Genomic DNA, 13,800 nt, shown 5'->3' with positions numbered 1-13,800 from the left:
TTAAGGGTGCCCGCGAGAAATTGACAAAAAAAATAACCGGGAAGAGCTTGATTTGAGCAGTTTTTTATTGAACCGTTCAATAAAGTTTAATAAAAAACTGTTTGGATGAAACCCTTCCCAGCCATTTTTTTTTGCTGATTTCGCGCGAATACCCTTAAAATCACATTCTGATTATATTGAGCGGCTTGGACTATCAAAATTCGATCGGGAACCTAGGGGGGTGTTTAGAGGTTTTTTTAAGGGTCTCCGGAATCGCCCCGATATATATATATATATACACACACACACACACACACACACACACACATACAACCATTTTCAAATAAAAAGGTTCTTATTTTAACTAAAATAAGGACCTCTCCATTTCTCTCATTTTCTGTTCGAATTTTGATGACAATAATTCTACAACCACACCCTTTTTACACACCCAAATGCACACCCACACACACAAGTATGTGGGCCCCACACACACTACACTCTAGTGTGTGTGGAGCCCACACACTTGTGTGTATGGGTGTGTAAAAAGGGTGTGGTCCTAGAACTACTCTTTCGATGATCCGAGCCGCTCAATGTGTTCAGAACGTGATTTTAAGGGTATCCGCAAGAAATCGGAAAAAAATGACCGGAAAGAACTTCATCTCAGCAGTTTTTGTTTGAACCAAAAAACTGCTCGGATGAAGCCCTTCCCGGTCTTTTTTTTTTGCAATTTCTAGTCTATATCTATAAAACAGAGCAGTTTTCATTCAAGCATACAAACATGCAAAGTTTCATTCACAGCCGTCCAATCAAATTTTCACATTAAACTGTAGCTATCAGATCACTTTCTTTTTTGAAAGACACAGAGAAGATTTTCTTAATAAATCTACCTCTCCCTCTCTCCTCATTTTTAAGATAATGTATCCATATTTAAATGTTGCCTCTTATATATGATCACAAATAGGCAAACTTCTCAAGATGGTAACTCACGCTACGTATAGATTACGTTTGTCATTAGAGCATCTAACACATTTATTTTGATTAGGACTATATTATTATGTTTTGACATCCACTAGTGATACAATAACGTACTGCATTAACATTCGCTCATGATCCGTGCATTGGTTACTTAAGAGTAAACATGATGGAAATGAAAACTCACAATTACGGAATTACCTAACCTAAACAAAGTAACAAACAACTGTCTCATGAACGTCACCAGTTTTTTTTTTTGTCATTCGTTAATCCTACTCTACTCTATTCTAGGGGACTTGGGGAGGGGGGCAAGTGGAGTGAAGTGCAGTTAGTGTTTCCCTTATACTCTCATGCACATGAGCGTCACCATTTAGCAATCTTTTTTTATAATGAACCATTGAACCGAATGGTGGTTCTAGAGATCGAGGATCTTTTCAATTAGAACTGTCATTCGTGGTTAGTGGCAATCTCCATAGTGCTACAAGCATGTAAGCTAAAATGGAATGAATAATGAATCTTCATTTGAAATGACGAAAAAAGGTTGCTTATTAAAAAAAAAATTGACCAAAAAAAGGTTCTAACTGCTACGTAAATTTGAACAAATAGCATTCTGCATTCAGTATTCTGCCTCTTCCAATCCATATATGTATCCAACCAGGTCTTGATTTAAATCAAGCAAGCATTGTTGCAGACTTGCAGTATCATCACACACAACCTATGAAGAATTCTTCGCGTTAAAGGAGATTCTAAGATTAGTTGCTTATGTACATAAACGAGTTCCTCCAAAAGAGAGCAACGGGAAAATAAACGAATTAAATTACATTTGTCAAGATTCACGATGATCAACGCTGACAACGTAGTATTTACAATCAATTTTCCATCAAGTCATACCAATTCAGTAAACACTTGAGGTATATTACAAATCAACCAAACCCCTTGAAGTCTTTTCCCTTTAACCAAACCCCTTGAAGTCTTTTCCCTTTAACTCTTCAGGAGTTCTGTTCAGACTTACTCATAAGCTGCAAAAGCGAATTCGCTTTTCTTTGACCTCTATTAGTTCCACTGTTCTCAAGTTCAACCACGTGCTCATACATACCACACTGTAGAGCAGCCAAAACTAGATTCGGATTCTTTGTACCCAACTCAAGAACAAGTGCCACTGAGCATTCCTTATTCTTAGGTGTTCCTTCTTTGATGAATTGAACTAGAGTTTCGATAACTGAAATCTGCCCAATTTCTTCCCTGCCCTCAGAATTTGACGCGAGAAGTAGCAACAAAGAGAGTGCCTCGTTAACCATGTCCAAATTTTTATCTTCGAGTAAATGCAGCAAAGGTGCAACGATCCCTGCCTCAATAGCCCTTGCCTTATTTGCTTGGCATAAGGACAGGTTAAACAGTGCTGTGACAGCATCTTTTTTCCCTCTGATTGTCCCCTTCTTCAACAAACCAACTAATGGTGGAATCCCATTTGACAATGCTATATTTGCTTTATTCTCGTCGAGCATTGATAAGCTAAATAAAGCTGCTGCTGAATTCTCTTTTGCCCCTATGGTTCCATTTTGCAGGATTTCGACTATGGCTGGAATGGGTTGTTCTCTTGATATGAGTTTCTTGTTTGATTCATCAATCGACAAATTCAGTAGAGCTGTTACAGCATGTTCTTGGATTTTCGAATCTGGATAAGACAGGAGTTGAACCAGTGGTGGGATTCCTCCGCTGTTAGCTACTAGAATTCGGTTTTCTGGATTCTCCCTAGAAAGCATACGGATCTTTCTAACTGCCTTTCTCTGCACTTCTAGCTGATTAGAGGATAGGTTTTGGACCACTGAGTATATCTCGTTATTTTGTTCGACATTGGAGTTGTCGGAGCTTGTGGGAGCTTCTTTCTTGGGAAGTGGGAAATTGTTCTTCTCGCACCACTGCAAGATTAAATTTCGGAGGGCAAAGTTCGGAGCTAGCGACAAGTGAGCCAAAACTTGACCAGTTTTTGGGCAGGTTCGATGATCAGAATCTAACCACTTCTGTATGCTCTCTCTTTCGTACGTCTTCAATGGATCACAATTCAAACAAGAAGTTAGTATATATGCTCCTCATGATATTTGGGGAAGTATAGGAAACCACAATCCTACTTGGTGAAGGTCATGACAAAAAGTAAGCATGTTTTTATTCCCTTTCTTTGAGTAGAACCACAGAAAACAAAATAGCTCGACTGTGGTATATGGATTCTTTGAAATGTATATGGTACCAGTATTGGGGACTTGAGTTAGGGTGTGTGATACGTGTCCCACAGTTTTAGTAGGGCACTCAACTAAAAGCATATTCAGTATTCCAGTTTAAAGCGAAGCTATGGCCTATGCATAATATCTAATATGATTCATGGGTTGAACTAGATAAAACACTCCTATATTCCAGGTTCCAGTGACCTGGACACAAGAATTAAAGGAGTTTGACCTAGGCTCATACTGTCATACCCGTACCTGATCATGTAACCTAGGCTCCGATTATACTCACCTCATTTCTCTCACTAAAATTCCACTCGGTGCTCAACACTCTTTAACAGAATATGGGAGACGAAGCAGAAGATTATACCAAAAAGTAAGGTAAACTGAAAAAGTTATAGCGTTATCTTCCCTTTTTATTACTGTTTCTAAGGTAAGATTTTTCCTAGGTCTCACAATGCATGAATTAATGTATTCACGTCTATATTGGATAATACTGTAGCAGAAGATAACAGGATCACCTGTCCAGTTGCAACGATAACAGGATCTGACATTATTTCTAGAGTAATCGGACAAAGAAACTCATTAGGGACTGCCAGAGAAGGGCATTTGGCAAGAGCTTTAGGCACAGTTGGATCATCGAGGATACCAGTGACTTCAAGTCCTGCGATTTGTTTGCATTTCCTCAGAATATCTACGATTTGCTTGTTAGTCTCTGCGTTTTGTCCTCTTTCTTTGACAAGTTTCCTTACGGCTACAGTTTCTGTCCTTAGGTCCTCAACGGTGTGCAGTACAAGCTTGTTTGCCAGCCTTTCTATGCTGGCACTATCTGCATTCCTGTCATCTTCGGTGGATAATACTACCATCATGTCCATTGCGAGTTCCATATCCTGAGTATCCGTTCGCTTCTTTGCTCGTCTAAGTTGCATCCGCATTAGCTCAACCTGGAAAAGAAGTTAGAATAGTGTCGCCATTTGAAGCAAAGCTAGTGAACTTGCAGAAATATTTGGGTATCGATGTTTAAAAAGCATAAATGACTAAGGGACTCTGGCACGTTCGATAGAATATGATGATTTGGACAAATCTACCTATTATTTTCGTATGCTCTACCATATATCTTTGTATGCGATTTTCATAAAGTTTCTTATTTCAACCACCTATAATTCTCTACTCACAAATTTCTCAGAAAACTTATGCATGAACAGAATAGAAACACGTAGTACAGAATTTATATGTCAGGCAACATTCCTGTTCAATAAATAAATGCCAAGTCATTATCTTATGGTACTCAAAAATTTGTGCCCCATAATTTGCAAACACTGTAGTAAGTTCATCATACCTAGCAACAAGAATCCCGGAAACCACCGCAACCATCAAAAAACAAATGGGTGCAAATTACCAAAGAAAGAAAAAACGAAAACATTAACATCGCATCATTCTAGATAGAAATTTCCATTAAGCTTACCGACTTCAATTCCGCTCACTAGCAATGTTTCTCTATATCATTCATGCAGAATTTTGAGCCAGAAAATACGAGGAGAGGGGGGAATAAGCATACTTGTTCTTTCACTTCCTCTGAAATGCCTATTTCAGTATATGGCATGCCATCCAAAGCTTGGTTCAACTTTTCATAAACAGAATGAAACCTGATCATGACATCCTCGCTCTCCAGTGCCTGAATTTGAAACAAAGAAACAGCTCGGTTATTGAACACCAAATAGTCCCATTCTTTTAGGAAGCCTTTTTTTCTATGGAATCAAGGCGAAATAGAATGGTCCTCCATTCTAGAGTACTCATTGAGATCCTCTCATCACCACCCTCATGTGACACACAATTACGATCGAAACCTGATTGTTCTGCCAAAAACTCAGGTCGATTAGGTATCGGCAGAGGTTTGGTCGGATCAAAATTTTCAATGGAGAAATGAACAATTAGAGTCTAGCCTATTTTTGAATTTCTGCGTTGGTGACAAACATGAACGATTCATATCATCAAACGGGACCGTGGTGAGTATCATACATGAGGGTGGACCACGTGACGGAATAAGAGATGTTGATTCAAAATCCCCAAATTCTAAATATTTTACGTGAAAAATAAAATATAATCAGAACACAAACCAGATAAATCTTGCTGCCCTCGGTACACATCTTCAACAATTTCTTGGCAGCGAGAAACGCCCTCTTAAGATTACACAAACACGTCATACCGGCCTCAGGGATGCGCGTGTCAATATCCCTAATCTCTTCCAACAACGGCAACAAGAGCTTCAGCCGCCGCACGAGGCTGTGGGCCTCCTTCCTCTGCGTCCGTCTGAAATCTCCGATGGATTGAACGGCTTCAATCAAAGCAACTAGTTCCTGGATCACGTCCATTTTGTTCTTAGGGTTGTTCAGCGCATTATTCTCTTCCTCGTCCAAAATAATCTCCCCTTCTCCCTCCTTTTTGTCCTCTCGAGATGTAACCATTGGCAAGTTCTTCAACATTGCTAATGGATTTGGGATTTAGAGAAAGATAAGGAGCAATGCATTAAGAAGAAGAAGAAGAAGGGGTGAGGTGGGTTTAGGGGGAAGAGGAGGAGGAGATAGAAACCCTAACCCTAATTACCATGTATATTATGAGCTCTGCGTTTTCTTGGTGGTTCTTGTTGGTATTATTTCAATGGTAGATTATGGGCGGGATTTTCGGTCTGAAACCACACATTTCGCGGGCTATTGAGAGACTAAATTGGTTAAAGATAGAGACAAAGGTTTTTTGAAAGTTCGTTATTTTCCCCAAATTTGCATGTTCACGGTCAAACGAGTCAACTTAAATAGGTTGTAGAAGTAGCTATTTACTGGGACCCATCGGTGTTGTTTGGCAAAAATATTGATGAAGGTTGTCGGGCCATAACTTAGGGAGAAATAGATAGAGAAATATGAGTGATAAGCGTATACAAAATTTATTGAAAATCGCTTTGAAAGAGAAGGAGTCGCTTCGAGAATCTTAATTAAACAAAGGCAATCATAACTAGAAAGTATCAGAGTGGTCTTGGGCCTCTTGGCGCACCGGACTATCCAAGTTGACGGACTAAAAAAATTCGACAGGGGGAGAAACACATTTTATGTAGGGGAGTGATTTTGCCACTCACTCTTTCTCTAATGACACTCTCTTTTGTGTCTCTATTAATTAGGTGATTTGTTTTGTGCGAGAAAGAGAATGCCATTAGAAAAAAAGAGAGTGGCAAAATCAATTTTTCTTTATTTATGACCTTGAAATTATTTTTTCACGATTCAGAATAATATTATCTTGAGTTCATATGGAAATGGATTGTTGAGATGGATTTCTTGTTCAAAATGAAAAAAGTCATCAGCATATCAAATGTTTTTGAGAGAAAACAGTGAACCACATTGATTAAAAAGGGTAGCTTAGATTGAAATTAGGAGTACATATTATTGGGATAAGTTGCACCCCTCTTGTCCTCCAACATCTAGAGCTTAATACAAGTTGTGTTAACGGATGAATAAGGAAAGAAAACAGTGAGATTTCACGTCTTATTTGCAAAGAAATCGGCCGACTTTTGTCGTAGAAAGGACCTCCTAACCTAGTAAGGATAACTGTAAAGATGGTGAATTCTCTCAACCAACAAAGTAAGGAGGTTGATTACATTAGATCGATGCACCTGTTTCTATTTCCGCCGTGGTTATATAGTACTGTTGTTCAAGGAGCTTAAGGCTGTGGTGAAAAGCCCGAACTCCTGCTGCAAGACCCATGGGCGGAGGAGGGAGGTTAGGGCAAGTGGGATCAATTGAACCCACACAATTGTGTTAAAAAACAAAGAAGAAGATGAAGAGATACAGAGAAGGGAGAAATACAAAACTATCCCATCTGTTCTTCGTTTTAAAAGCCGTTATGACACAAAATTGTTAAAATATATATATCCTCAATTTTTAAATTAGAAGTCCAATAGATTTCCTTTTTTGCACCAAATGTCCATATATATAGATTATATGAGCTTCTCCATTATATATTTCCTTTAATTACGTGATTTACTGAAGTCTAGCCAAGATTTCATCTGCGTATAATTTCGGCCATAATCTTATGATGATGATGATGATGATACTGATTACTAATCTACTTCGAAACTAACAGATTCAAATCTATTCTACAATACAAAGGCATGAGATTAGCAATGTTAAGCTATTTGAGCTACGTAATTTGTCAGTTGTCAGTACTTGGATTGTCAAAATGTGGTTTAGATGATTAAAGATCGTCGTATCAAGTGCTACTCAATAGTTATAACCATATCTTGATGTCAAAGAATGAATCACAGCTTGTCACTCTCCTACAACAAGTAATGGTTCGACGCCACGACGAATTAATTGTTGAATTTGCTGTTCTTCATATTTCCTTGAGGCCAGTGTGTACAACCAATAATTCACGTTCCATCAATCCATCTAGGACTTGCTCTATATTCTATTCGTTTGATAATAGTAGCTCATTAATTCCATCCGAGGTTCACTGATGTTTTATGCCTGTTCAAGATCACATTTCACATATTCAAAGTGATCATTAATTAATTACCACCACCATGGTTAAGGTACCGGTTCAGGAAATATCAATCTTAATGAGACCAAGAACGAACTCAAATGAAATAATTGCTTCACTCATAGAAATTCAAATCAAACTGGTAATTAATTAAACCTAAAGTGCACCAAATCCGTGTAATTAAATGGTCGTAAGCCATCACGTTGTAGCCAGGGAAATGGTTTTTCTTGGTGAAATCTTGCATAATGGGAAGCTTGCCACGTTCAAGAATATAATAAGCTCCTAGTGGCCCCTTACTCCTTACCTGTGCAATTTTTCTTCGAGAAGTTTTCATTATTGAGAATCAATAATTCTAACACCACACTCATTCACACACCTATTAACACATATTAAAGAAATATTCTCTGCGTCCCAATTCTTTAGTCCATTTTGGGAGTTCGTGTCACTTTTCAATTGATTTTATTTTCCAATTTATAATCTTTTAGGTGATTTTGAAAACATCGTTTAAAAAAGTTCATTGAGATTTATCAAATAAGATCCATATTTCTATTTTGTCCTTTATTCAATACTCTTTTCACATATTCAATGACAATATCGTAAATTCATGTAAATAAAAACAAGAAAGGAGTGTGGATGGTCAAAAGGGAAGTGTGAAAATTATTTTCTTTGCATATAAACAGTATTATCAATTAAAAGTTATAATTAGTTGTTTATCCGGTTGGGGTAGGACGAGAGACAAAATAATGAAAACGGAGAGAGTAACTTAAAAATATTACGAGATTATTATTTTTTGATAAATAAAATATTACAAGAATTTCAGTAAACTATAACAAAATTATTCACCTCTGCTTTTCTATAACAATTAGACCCTTAAACTTCACGTCAAGTCAAATCCATTAAATTCGAACAATCAAATACATATGATAATTACGGCCGGTCAAAGATTACCTTTGAAAATTTTGTTTTATCACCACAAGCATTTATTTATTGGTGACAGAGACTTTATTAAACCATACAAAAGGTATTAATATTGAATCCCTTGGTAGGTTTAGCTTATGCATATAAGAAAATTACTAAAAGAATATAGTAATTTGAAAACACATGAGGTGGGGTAACCGTTAAGTACCCCGTACTGAACAACGCAACTTTTCATCATCGGACGGCTGCGATTTCACTAGCCGTTGGTTTTAAAAAATGAAAGGCGCATGTGCGGACATACATCCGTTGTTGCCGACTCATTTTCGCTCATCCGGTTTCTTATTTTCTGGTTTCCTCCTTTTTCTTGGTACATCACATAAAAGTAAAAAACCTAAGGAAGAGAGGCAAGGCAAAGGGAGGGATTTAGAGAGAGAGAGAGGGGCGTATGGAACTTTTTTGACTCGTCTCTCTCTTCCTCTTCTATTGGTTCTTACTAATCAGAGAAAGGAGATCTCGACGGATTCTTGATTTCAAGGTCGGGTTTTCGATTTTGTGACACGGGTTTCGTTTGTTGATCCCGATTCTGTATTCTTTCACTACTTTTTTTGAAGTTGTTTTTGCTATGTTATTTGATTTCCTAGAGCAATTTCATCATGTGTCTCTGACTGGATCTTTCCATTCCATGTAGCATAGCCTGTCAAATTTGTTATGGGTTTTGTTTGTCGATCCTAATTCTTTATTATTTCATTTTGTTTTTGAAGAAAACTTGCCATTCGACTGATGGGTTTTCGAGTTCTTTGACTTCTTGAAGAGTGTCTTTTAGTGTTCCATTGAATCTTTTCATTCTTTTTGTGATGCAGATAGTGAAAAATGGTTGGATCAGATGAGAATCATCCGGGTGTGATCAGGCCCCTACATAGCCAAGGTAATTTGTATTCTGAACCGATTATTCATTTGTCTCTCCACTTGGCTCTATATCTCGACAGTCTGAAAGCTTAAAACCTAATACTGAAGTAGCAATTTGTTGATCGATTACAGGGGTATTACATGCCGGAATGGGGCATAACCGGAGAGTGTTGGGTACGATTAACCAGAACACGATGAGAGCTGCTCCACACCCCTGTCCAGTTAACAAGAAAGGCCCCTTGGCTGAGTAATTCCTTAGTCCCAAACCTTTATGTTTATCTTTTGTGCATGTTCTTTGATGGTTCAATCTTTCTTTAAATTAATTGCACCAAGAGTCTTCTTTCAGTGCCCTTTTTGACCTTCATCATCTTTTATATTCAGAAACTATGGACTCTTTAATAGGATTGCTCCTCCTGTTCCAACAAATCGACCAATTACTAGGTCCATAACTGACCCATCTTTTGCTATTTCTATGTACATTTGGATCTTTGTTCAAAAAAAAAAAGTACATTTGGATCTCACTCAAATGTCAAGCTTCTATGGAGTTTTAATTGTTTTTTGATTCTTCTTGTTGCTTCAGAAAATTTGCTGCACAAATCACTGGTAAACAGCAGCAACCATTGCCTGAGGTACTTCTTGTGTACACACAGTAATTTTCTTGTAGTATAGTGGGTTGGTATTGATCAGAATTAGAATGGTCTTTTCAATAGGAAACAAAGAAGCTGGCCCCACCAGTACAAGTTCCTATTGAATCGGAAGATGTTTCCATCATAGATGTGGATGAATACAAGGCAGCAAGTGACTCTCCTGTACCAATGTTTGTGCAGCACACGGAGGCAATGCTAAACGAAATTGACCGGATGGTATTTGTTTCTCCTTTACCGTGAAGATGTGATTGTATATCAAAGCCTTGTATTATGGTCTATTACTCCAGTGGGGAATTCATAGGTGTTCTTATTTTTTTGTAGGACGAGGATGAAATGGAAGATATACCTGAAAAGCCAGTTTCGGACATAGACAGTGCTGACAAGAAAAACCCACTTGCAGTTGTTGAATACATTGATGATCTATATGCTTACTATAAGAGAGTAGAGGTGATGTCTGCTATACCTGGTTCTTCCTTTATTGCTAATATTGATGGGATAGTTATCCCAATAGATCATCTGAACTCAAAAATAATTTGGCTTTCTCACTGAAGTTGTGATTTCAGTGGTCAATCCTTTAGGGGTTCAACCAATAGTAGTAACAATTCGCTAAACAAATTTGATCATTATCACTGACTGGAGACAAATCGAGTTGCATTCACCATTACATGAACCATATAGCTAGGCAGACGAATACATTAGGCAATTACGAGTTTGTGTGCTAAATGTCAAAGGTTTAACATTCTATGATCTTGACATTAATACATGATCATGACAATCAGAGCTCATAAAACATACGTAGTATATAATGATCAGTTTTTTGGCAATGGATTGAAAAGGGCCTATCAATTCATTGGTTGTATCTTTTCATGTTGTACGTGCTAATGGATGAATATGTTTTTCTAAGCCTACATTATTATAGTTGTCTTCCGATTGTTTTGGCCTATTTAAACTAAAATTCGATCTGTGAAAACAAATTTCTTTTTTTAGCTTACGGAAACATGTTATCCATGTGGCTTGTTTGTTGGCAGGTTGTGCCTTTTTGTCTTAAGAAAATGAGCGAGACAAAAGAAAAATGCGTGTCCCTTTCGCCCCACTCATTTTCTGTGGTTATTCTAGCTCAATGTATTCTTTGGGAGGGTAACATCCTTATTTCAGCAAACTGTGCACTGTCGATAAACTCCTTTACTCACACACAAAAAGGGCAAAAGCAACCAAAAGAAAATGGATGATGATGAAGAAACGGTTACAAATGGTTGATTATAATTGGAAACATAAGTATATATAACGATGGAGCGAAAAAAACCAGCAACTTGGGGGATTACATACTAAAACAGTAGTTTTTTGTTTCCCGATGCAGAGTTCTAGCTGTGTCTCACCAAACTATATGGCACAGCAGTCTGACCTTAACGAAAAGATGAGAGGCATTCTAATTGATTGGCTGATTGAGGTATAAGAAATGCTCTACTAGTGTTGGTTATATTTCGAGTTAAGATATGAACTTATAAAAGCCTCCATAACCATAACCGTTTCATCAATGAACAGGTGCACTACAAGTTCGAATTGATGGATGAGACTTTGTACCTGACTGTCAATCTTATTGATAGATTCTTAGCAGTCCAACCAGTGGTGAGGAAGAAACTCCAGCTTGTTGGGGTGACAGCAATGCTTCTTTCTTGCAAGTATGAGGAAGTTTCAGTTCCAGTTGTAGAGGACCTTATTCTGATTTCTGACAAGACTTACAGTAGAATAGAAGTGCTTCAGATGGTAGGTTTTGCAGCTAACACATTGTCGATTCTGTTAAACTCTTCTCATTTCCTCATCACTGCATTTTGAATACATGGCTCATTGTATTGCAGGAAAGTTAATAATGTTACAAACTCTTCTCATTTCCTCACCATTATATTGCAGGAGAAGTTAATGGTCAACACATTGCAGTTTAATCTATCAGTTCCCACTCCATACGTGTTTATGAGGAGGTTCCTCAAAGCTGCTCAAACTGACAAGAAGGTATGTAGTGCTTGTACTCTGTGCTCTTCAAATGAAGGGATTTGACATATCAGCTAAAGAGGGTAGCTATGAGTTAGATTTGATACCTTACGTATAGATTTCATATAGTTTTGGATTTGATACCTTATTACCTACCATATGAAATGGGAGTAAATGGGAAGTCCTTCATGTTAAGTAGTGTTATGGTTTTATAAGGATGCCAATACAGTACATCTCTTCTACATCTAAAAAGCTCTTATATTTTATACAAACTGCACATCTGTTTAATGGAGCCTAAGTGATTCTGATACGTTCTTCATGACCTTAAAACCAGCTGGAGCTTCTATCTTTCTTCATAATTGAGCTGTGTCTCGTAGAGTACGAAATGCTGGAGTTCAGACCTTCTCTATTAGCTGCTGCAGCAGTATTCACTGCTCAGTGTAGTCTTGGTGGGTCGAAGCAATGGAGTCAAACCAATGAGAGGCACACAAACTACTCCAAAGATCAACTTCTGTCAGTGTGCTCTCCTTCGCAATTTCTTTTGTCCAAAACTACTACTATCATTACTTGAGGCTAATTTGTGCATTGTATTGATTGCTTTTGTGTGTGTGTGTGTTTGGGGTTTTTTTTACAGAGAATGCTCAAGGAGGATGGTTACATTCCATCAGAAAGCGGGCATTGGGAAACTCACGGGTGTCCACCGAAAATATAGCTCATCTAAATTTGGTTATGCTGCAAGATCAGAACCTGCTAACTTCCTGTTAGAGGATATAATTTAGCAAGGCTGAATGTATTAACAGAAGCTATTAAGAACTCAATGACTTAACTGCTGTAGCTTATTTTAAGTCATTTTGGGGGTGGGTGCAATTGTGCAACATAAGTTGCCCCTGGTTTTTAGTCCCTTTTTGAAGGTTTATGGATTTTGTGTTGAATGATGTTCAGAGTTTTGGATTCAGCTTGATGTTCTTCCTGAACATCATAGGATGAGCTTTTCTCTGTTTGTGTTGATTTTCCATCATCAGATAATTTGTAAGTTGCATGTGATTAGAACTTATGCCGAACCTTGTCATTCTTTGTTTTTCTTTTTTAATCATAAACCTTGTCATTCTAATATATCCTGATTTGAGTCTAAGCTTACTTTATGTAGGAATGCCATTCTTCAAAGAAGCTTACAATAAAATGAAGTGAAAGTCTACAATACACACCCCTTAAAATGAATGCAGTTTATGGGCTCTGGATGATTCTTGTTGGTCTACTATATATACCAAAGAAAACATATGCCTGAGATTGTCGAGGGATTTTTGATGCCTCATTTTTTCTCCCAACCAGAGTAAAGAAAGGGTAAAGGCCCGTGTGGGCACGCTGTTTAAAGGATTCAAAGCCCCCCCATATGATATCTTATGTTGTTTTTTGGTGGTGGTTTTTGCTTTTCTTCGTGATTGAACCATGATGGATTTCTAATTAATAACTAATGGGCGATGAATAGACATACTGCACCATTTTTGGCTCGGGGACGACAAAGATGAACAGTGATGGAAGAAGGTTATATTATGGCCAATGCATGGATATAAAACCTATACAATGCTAGTAGTATATGGCGCAACAGAGATCTGAGGGGGAAAAAGAAAACAAAAAAATAAAGAAGGAGA

At 37.7% G+C, this 13,800-nt stretch overlaps 2 protein-coding genes and 1 long non-coding RNA gene across 4 annotated transcripts; 2 read left to right on the top strand and 1 right to left on the bottom strand.

The window, feature by feature from the left end:
• Positions 1 to 1,749: 1,749 nt before the first annotated feature.
• Positions 1,750 to 5,922, bottom strand: LOC131334009 (U-box domain-containing protein 15). The gene is made up of 4 exons (XM_058368874.1): positions 5,288 to 5,922; positions 4,729 to 4,845; positions 3,692 to 4,114; positions 1,750 to 2,996 (listed from the first exon to the last, which is right to left on the bottom strand). Exons 1-4 carry the CDS (start codon positions 5,651 to 5,653, stop codon positions 1,941 to 1,943), a joined length of 1,962 nt encoding a protein of 653 aa, XP_058224857.1. The 5' UTR covers positions 5,654 to 5,922; the 3' UTR covers positions 1,750 to 1,940.
• Positions 2,200 to 3,289, top strand: LOC131334010 (uncharacterized). The gene is made up of 2 exons (XR_009202000.1): positions 2,200 to 2,339; positions 2,517 to 3,289. It is a non-coding gene; the product is annotated as an uncharacterized LOC131334010 (long non-coding RNA).
• A 3,019-nt stretch (positions 5,923 to 8,941) lies between the features above and the next one.
• LOC131333067 (G2/mitotic-specific cyclin-2-like) lies at positions 8,942 to 13,262 on the top strand. 2 transcript variants are annotated; one of them, XM_058367390.1, is made up of 12 exons: positions 8,942 to 9,147; positions 9,473 to 9,537; positions 9,651 to 9,765; positions 9,900 to 9,959; positions 10,099 to 10,147; positions 10,229 to 10,381; positions 10,487 to 10,612; positions 11,523 to 11,612; positions 11,708 to 11,929; positions 12,074 to 12,172; positions 12,486 to 12,664; positions 12,786 to 13,262. In XM_058367390.1, exons 2-12 carry the CDS (start codon positions 9,483 to 9,485, stop codon positions 12,928 to 12,930), a joined length of 1,293 nt encoding a protein of 430 aa, XP_058223373.1. In that variant the 5' UTR covers positions 8,942 to 9,147; positions 9,473 to 9,482; the 3' UTR covers positions 12,931 to 13,262. The 2 variants fall into 2 exon arrangements, with proteins under 2 accessions (XP_058223373.1, XP_058223374.1); XM_058367391.1 differs by lacking the exon at positions 9,900 to 9,959.
• Positions 13,263 to 13,800: the final 538 nt, after the last annotated feature.

This window comes from Rhododendron vialii, chromosome 7a (assembly GCF_030253575.1).
Source record: "Rhododendron vialii isolate Sample 1 chromosome 7a, ASM3025357v1".
In the NCBI taxonomy this organism is placed as follows: domain Eukaryota; kingdom Viridiplantae; phylum Streptophyta; class Magnoliopsida; order Ericales; family Ericaceae; genus Rhododendron; species Rhododendron vialii.
This window is presented reverse-complemented; position numbering and strand designations above follow the sequence as displayed.

Excerpts from the sequence above, each read along its gene's own strand:
- LOC131334009 (XM_058368874.1), bottom strand. The coding sequence starts at position 5,653 with ATGTTGAAGAACTTGCCAATGGTTACATCTCGAGAGGACAAAAAGGAG. Across the intron at positions 4,846-5,287 it reads AGGGCAGCAAGATTTATCTG|GCACTGGAGAGCGAGGATGT; the intron begins GTTTGTGTTCTG and ends TTTCAAATTCAG. Across the intron at positions 2,997-3,691 it reads TTATCGTTGCAACTGGACAG|ACGTACGAAAGAGAGAGCAT; the intron begins GTGATCCTGTTA and ends GATCCATTGAAG.
- LOC131333067 (XM_058367390.1), top strand. The coding sequence starts at position 9,483 with ATGGTTGGATCAGATGAGAATCATCCGGGTGTGATCAGGCCCCTACAT. Across the intron at positions 9,766-9,899 it reads AAGAAAGGCCCCTTGGCTGA|AAACTATGGACTCTTTAATA; the intron begins GTAATTCCTTAG and ends TTTTATATTCAG. Across the intron at positions 11,613-11,707 it reads TAATTGATTGGCTGATTGAG|GTGCACTACAAGTTCGAATT; the intron begins GTATAAGAAATG and ends ATCAATGAACAG.